At 49.2% G+C, this 6,620-nt stretch overlaps 1 protein-coding gene across 1 annotated transcript in view; it reads left to right on the forward strand.

Annotated features, from left to right (window-relative positions):
* ARHGEF17 (Rho guanine nucleotide exchange factor 17) overlaps nt 1-4,814 on the forward strand; it is a 190,162-nt gene extending 185,348 nt beyond the window's left edge. Inside the window, exon 22 of the mRNA XM_077298775.1 lies at nt 21-4,814. Within this exon, the coding sequence (XP_077154890.1) occupies nt 21-193 (173 nt within the window). The 3' untranslated portion in view covers nt 194-4,814. The remainder of the gene's footprint in view (nt 1-20) is intronic.
* Nucleotides 4,815-6,620: the final 1,806 nt, after the last annotated feature.

Below are 6,620 nucleotides of genomic sequence, written 5' to 3' on the forward strand. Positions count from 1 at the left end.
TTTTAACTTTTCTCTTTCAGGAAACGAACAAACGTGCGACACAGAAAAGAGAGATTCCACCCGACACCGACCCAAATCCAAGCTGCTTGTGATCAGCGGAGGAGACGGCTACGAGGACTTCAGGCTCACCAGCAGCAGCGAGACTGTGGGCAGAGACGACAGCACCAACCACTTGCTGCTATGGCGGGTGTGAAGACCCCACGGCACAGTACTCCAAGCTAGACCCTCTTCTGCCCGTACCTTCGTCTTTGGCTTTTTGTCTTTTGACGTATTCCATGCCTACACCTCCATCGTCCATCAAACATCTCCATGACGCTGGTTCCAGGAGCTTCTCTGGAGGGGTCTAAAGGGTCCTCAGGGGCCTTCAGTCCAAAGAGCCAATGAACTAAGCATGAGAGTTTTAGGGTGGTGCAGTGGGGTGGGATTGCCAAAGTCTTCACGGTGATAAATTCCGGTACTCATGTGCCTACAGCTGAATCCTTAGGATGGTGAGAACGTTGGATGTGGTCGGTGGCCCAACACTGGCTCTCGGCACCTTCGGTAAAAGGTATTAACCACTGGTGGGTGAGCAGTGACCCCAGGGACGCGTCTCGCTGCTGTCCGTCAGCCCTCCGGGTTCTGGTTTCTGTCCGCGTTTCTTACGGACAACAAAACGGGACGCGACCAGACTGAGGGTCCGGAGGGTCCGACTGTTCACTCCGAATCTGTGGCTATTAATGAACTGTGTACACGTGTCGTCGGCCCAGCAGGCAACATGTTGTTTTGTTTTTTTTTTGTTTGTTTTTTTATTGTTCTTATTTATTGTCAAGTGAAAAAAAAACTTATGTTCTGAAAGTTTTACTATTTTTTTTTTAGTGCTGTAACTGGGTCACGTATTCTCTACGTCCAGTGCTGATCGAGACAAGGGGGAGGGGGCATTAAGGTTACGACTCAGAGCTGACAGACCAAATTCATTGCAATAGGAGCAACCAGTGGCTGAGACTTGTAGTACGTGTGCAACTGAGGATCTCCCCCGTTGCTTCAACTCAATTCCATCTTCTATGGAGGCTTTAAGGAGGAACTGTCTCGGCTCCAATATGTCTTTTTTAGTAAATACACGTATTCTCCATGAGCTAACAATTCTGGAGCCGCTTTTTCGTGGCTCTGAGTTTCGCCGTTCCTCTGCTATTCCTCCTGGAAGTTAATGAATTGACAATTGATGTTACCAGTAGTGGGCGTGTCCTGACACAATCTATCCCTGTCCAATCAGTGCTGACAGTATCAGACACGCCCCCTTCCAACAAGAGGAATGAATGAACACATTGCCAGGAGGAATAGTGGGAAGAACGCTCCCGAATTGTGAAATAATGAAGTATTTACTACAAGAAGGATATGAGGAGAAAAAGATTAGACTGATTTCAGGATGGCTGCGGCGTCTTTTCCGTATACTGTACGTGATTGGTCGGACGACTCTAAACATTGTGCCTTGTGTAAGTAGAACTTGGATCGTTCATATAGAGATGTCACAGAATGTACGATGGACGGTGATGAGGTCACGGCCTCGGCGGATACAGGGTGTATAGGATGGACGGTGATGAGGTCACGGCCTCGGCGGATACAGGGTGTATAGGATGGACGGTGATGAGATCACGGCCTCGGCGGATGCAGGGTGTAGTGACGCGGGCTCAGCATGGAGGGCGGCAGTGAAGGGATCGGACCAGCGGTTACACAATGAGCTGTCGTATATTTGGCATTTTACTTCTGCCCTACGGGTCGTTAAGGTCTCATAGGATCACGCAGAGACCATTTCCCAACATGTCATTACTTTTTTTTACAGATATGGGCGGTTTTAATTTACAGTGGACATCCCCTTTAATTTTTTTGTCTTTTACGTTATTAGCTAGTCCTTTAAATTGCAGTATCTGAAGTGAACACTAGACGGCGCTGCTGCTCCTCCCCCGTTGTGTTTTTGGCGCACACTCAAGGAACTCCAGATGCGCAATTTTTTTTTAATGCTTTTTAATTAAATCAGGGTCTATAGGAAATAGTAGAATAAATGCTAAGGGGCGGCAATGGCCGGCTCCTCACTGAGCCCTCTCTTAGTCCAGAATATAAAAGTCCAAAGATATAAATCCTTTCTCCATTCAGGGGACTGCCAGGGTCTGGCCGGCACAGGGACATCTTCAGAGCCTGTCGGGCAAAGGGACACCTTCACTGGCCAATGAGTGCAGGGACATCTTTAGGGGCCAATGAGTGCAGGGACATCTTTAGGGTCCGGCGGGCGCAAGGACATATTTAGGGGCCGGCGGGCGCAGGGACATCTTTAGGGGCCAATGAGTGCAGGGACATCTTTAGTGGCCGGCGAGCGCAGGGACATATTCAGGGTCTGGGGGCCACAGGGACATATTTAGGGGCTGGCGGACGCAGGGACATCTTTAGGGGCCGGCGAGCGCAGGGACATATTCAGGGTCTGGGGGCCACAGGGACATATTTAGGGGCTGGCGGACGCAGGGACATCTTTAGGGGCCGGCGGACGCAGGGACATCTTTAGGGGCCGGCGGACGCAGGGACATCTTTAGGGTCTGGCGGACGCAGGGACATCTTTAGGGGCCGGCGGACGCAGGGACATCTTTAGGGGCCGGCGGACGCAGGGACATCTTTAGGGGCCGGCGGACGCAGGGACATCTTTAGGGGCCGGCGGACGCAGGGACATCTTTAGGGGCCGGCGGACGCAGGGACATCTTTAGGGGCTGGCGGACGCAGGGACATCTTTAGGGGCCGGCGGACGCAGGGACATCTTTAGGGGCCGGCGGACGCAGGGACATCTTTAGGGTCTGGCGGACGCAGGGACATCTTTAGGGGCCGGCGGACGCAGGGACATCTTTAGGGGCCGGCGGACGCAGGGACATCTTTAGGGGCCGGCGGACGCAGGGACATCTTTAGGGGCCGGCGGACGCAGGGACATCTTCAGGGGCCCGTGCTCCATACATCCCTCTACATAAAATCTTAGAATCTCGTGTGTCTTTGCAATGTATCACTGCTGCAGTCACATTCCGCTGCTTTCCTGTTGGCTCTCGGTCTCTGCAGACCCTCACATCTGCCGGGACGTTGTGCGCGGAGCATGCTCTGCAGATTTGCGCTGTGAGATGTGTAGTCAGCAGGCTCTGCACCACAGCTTTTCTCCCATAATGCAGTGCGGCGTATTCCGCTGCAGTTTATCTCCTTACCGCTAATAATGCTCCACGCTCTAACAAGAACACCATTAGAATGATTGACTTGTGAGTGCAGCTTTGGGTGTGACTGGAGCAGATCTAACTCCTGATCCGTGGAATAGAAATATTCCGCTACATTCTGCTACATCACACCTGATCCTGTGGCCGCCATTGCAGTGCTGTATATATGCACCTAGTGCCGCTTTATGGCGCCTCACTGTACATAATCGCTGTCACGTTACATTGTATCATAAGAAGACAATGGACCCTTTGTTATATAGAACCCCGCCTCATATCAATGCATTACATGGGAGAAAACCTCCATAACTCTGCGCAGTGTGCCATGAAGCCGCGCATGTCGGCTCCCAGGAGAAGTGGTCACACAGGGGTGGTCTGCCTCATTTGTGCAGGACCACCGCTGATAATGAATCTGAGACTGCCCCTTTAAATTATATACGACCTTGTATTTATGGGGATTAGATAGAAAGATCAAGGAAACCAGACCTGAGTGTGACTTTTGTGCTTTCTATTCTTTCAGGAGCTCTGCTTGCTGCCACTGAACGGTAACATTACTGGTTTCCATTCACAGGGGTTTTTAGCTTCAGGGTATACAGTACATTTGAATGTTCCCATTTATCAAACGCAAGTGAAGATTGTGATTGTAAAAATCTGTTTTTGTAGTTCCTGAGAAATCCAATGTTGAAATTGTATGCAAATGAGCTGCAAGTGCTTCAGGGTGGGACATCACACTTGCAGCTCTCCTCCCCGCCTGCCTCATGTCTCTGAAACCAGAGTGACCTGTCAGTCATTCCCCTGCCTCCCCTGACCTGTAAGTCAAAGATAGGAGACAGCTGGTGGGTGGGGAATAAGGAAGGAAAGTGCAAGTGCAACGTCCCACCCAGAAGCACTTGCATTTCTTGTCCTTACCTGCTTTGTCTCTGAAACCAGAGTGACCTGTCAGTCATTCCCCTGCCTCCCCTGACTTGTCAATCCAAAGGAGACAGCCAATGGGTGGGGAATAAGGAAGGAAAGCTGCAAGTGCAATGTCCCACCCTGAAGCACTTACAGTTCTTGTCCTTGCCTGCTTAATGTCTCTGAAACAAGAGTGACCTGTCAGTGATTGATCTTTCTCCCCTGACCTGTGAGTCAAACACAGGAAGCAGCCAGTGCGTGGGGAATAAGGAAGGAAAGTGCAAGTGCAACATCCCACCCTGAAGCACTTGTAGTTCCTGTCCTTGCCTGCTTTATGTCTCTGAAACAAGAGTGACCTGTCAGTGATTGATCTTTCTCCCCTGACCTGTGAGTCAAAGACAGGAGGCAGCCAGTGCGTGGGGAATAAGGAAGGAAAGTGCAAGTGCAACGTCCCACCCTGAAGCACTTGCAGTTCTAGTCCTTGCCTGCTTTATGTCTCTGAAACAAGAGTGACCTGTCAGTGATTGATCTTTCTCCCCTGACCTGTGAGTCAAAGACAGGAGGCAGCCATTGCGTGGGGAATAAGGAAGGAAAGTGCAAGTGCAACGTCCCACCCTGAAGCACTTGCAGTTCTAGTCCTTGCCTGCTTTATGTCTCTGAAACAAGAGTGACCTGTCCGTGATTGATCTTTCTCCCCTGACCTGTGAGTCAGACAGGAGGCAGCCAGTGCATGGGGAATAAGGAAGGAAAGTGCAAGTGCAACGTCCCACCCTGAAGCACTTGCAGTTCTTGTCCTTATCTGCTTTATGTCTCTGAAACCAGAGTGACCTGTCAGTCATTCCCCTGCCTCCCCTGACTTGTCAATCCAAAGGAGACAGCCAATGGGTGGGGAAAAAGGAAGGAAAGCTGCAAGTGCAACGTCCCACCCTGAAGCACTTGCAGTTCATTTGCATTCAATTTAAATTCTGAATTTGTATAAAACTACAAAACAGATTAAATAGATTTCACAATTAAGGCGTGGATTTAATTGGCACAAAAGCATCTGTAAATACATTAGTTTGAGATGTAAAATCCCTTTAAGCATAATGAGCCCTTTATGTAAAATTAACATCAGAAATTAATTGACTTGTTTCTGCAGAGTAGGGAGCAGTCTTTGGTCCTTTGAGGTCTTTTAAGATGTATCTTTGGTCCCATTGTTCTTAAAAAAAAATAAAAAAAAATTAAACTCCAGGGCTCTGAATGGATTCTGTGGGCTTCAGTCGTGGAGACCCCCTTATCCCCAATCATGAGAATTAAAGAAATTGGCCCTATGTTCTGGTTTGAGAGGTCACCATATATCTTGATATAAGCATTGTATCCAATGAACTGGTGCTGCCTCCTCTTCACCAACAATGAGGACCACATCTTAAATTGTCAGCATTTGCGGTGGTGGGTTATTCTAACTAGAGCCAATCAAAGTAGCCTTATAAATAGTCCTTGCTCTGACGCTTGCAGACTATGGGTACAATATCAATGGTCGATTTACAGATGGAAACTTCCTGTTTTGACCACAAGAGGGAGACAGAGGTCCAAATAAGTTACAGAGGATTCTGGGTGACAGATGAAGGGTCAGCGTTAAGGCTTATGGGAGAATTTAGAAAGGATATTAAGTATAAAAACGGTACTTGAAGAGTTAAGTAAAGTTATATGTGAAGAGGTCCATCCCTTTAAATAAGGTGTGTGGGGCTATTCCAATAAAGGTACATTTACTGTATAGATTCATCTAGTATATGAAAGTGATAAGAAAATATGGACATTGATTAAAAAAAAGACAGTTATTTCTACCAGCTAAGTTGTTGCCATTTACTCCCTGCAGCATGTCGGTAATTTACTCCCTGCAGCATGGGACAGTCATTTACTCCCTGCAGCATAAACTGGTCATTTACTCCCTGCAGCATAAACTGGTCATTTACTCCCTGCAGCATAAGCTGGTCATTTACTCCCTGCAGCATAAACTGGTCATTTACTCCCTGCAGCATGGGACAGTCACTTACTCCCTGCAGCGTGGGCCGGTCATTTACTCCCTGCAGCATGGGCCAGTCATTTAGTCCCTGCAGCATAGGCTGGTCATTTACTCCCTGCAGCATGGGCTGGTCATTTACTCCCTGCAGCGCGGGTTGGTCATTTACTCCCTGCAGCGCGAGCCGGTCATTTACTCCCTGCAGCGTGGGCCGGTCATTTACTCCCTGCAGCGTGGGCCAGTCATTTACTCCCTGCAGCGTAAACTGATCATTTACTCCCTGCAGCATGGGCCGGTCATTTACTCCCTGCAGCATGGGCCAGTCATTTACTCCCTGCAGCATGGGCCAGTCATTTACTCCCTGCAGCATAAGCTGGTCATTTACTCCCTGCAGCATAAACTGGTCATTTACTCCCTGCAGCATAAGCCGGTCATTTACTCGCTGCAGCATGGGCTGGTCATTTACTCCCTGCAGCGTGGGCCGGTCACTTACTCCCTGCAGCGTGGGCCGGTCACTT

The sequence above is a fragment of the Ranitomeya variabilis genome, chromosome 3 (assembly GCF_051348905.1).
Source record: "Ranitomeya variabilis isolate aRanVar5 chromosome 3, aRanVar5.hap1, whole genome shotgun sequence".
NCBI lineage: Eukaryota > Metazoa > Chordata > Amphibia > Anura > Dendrobatidae > Ranitomeya > Ranitomeya variabilis.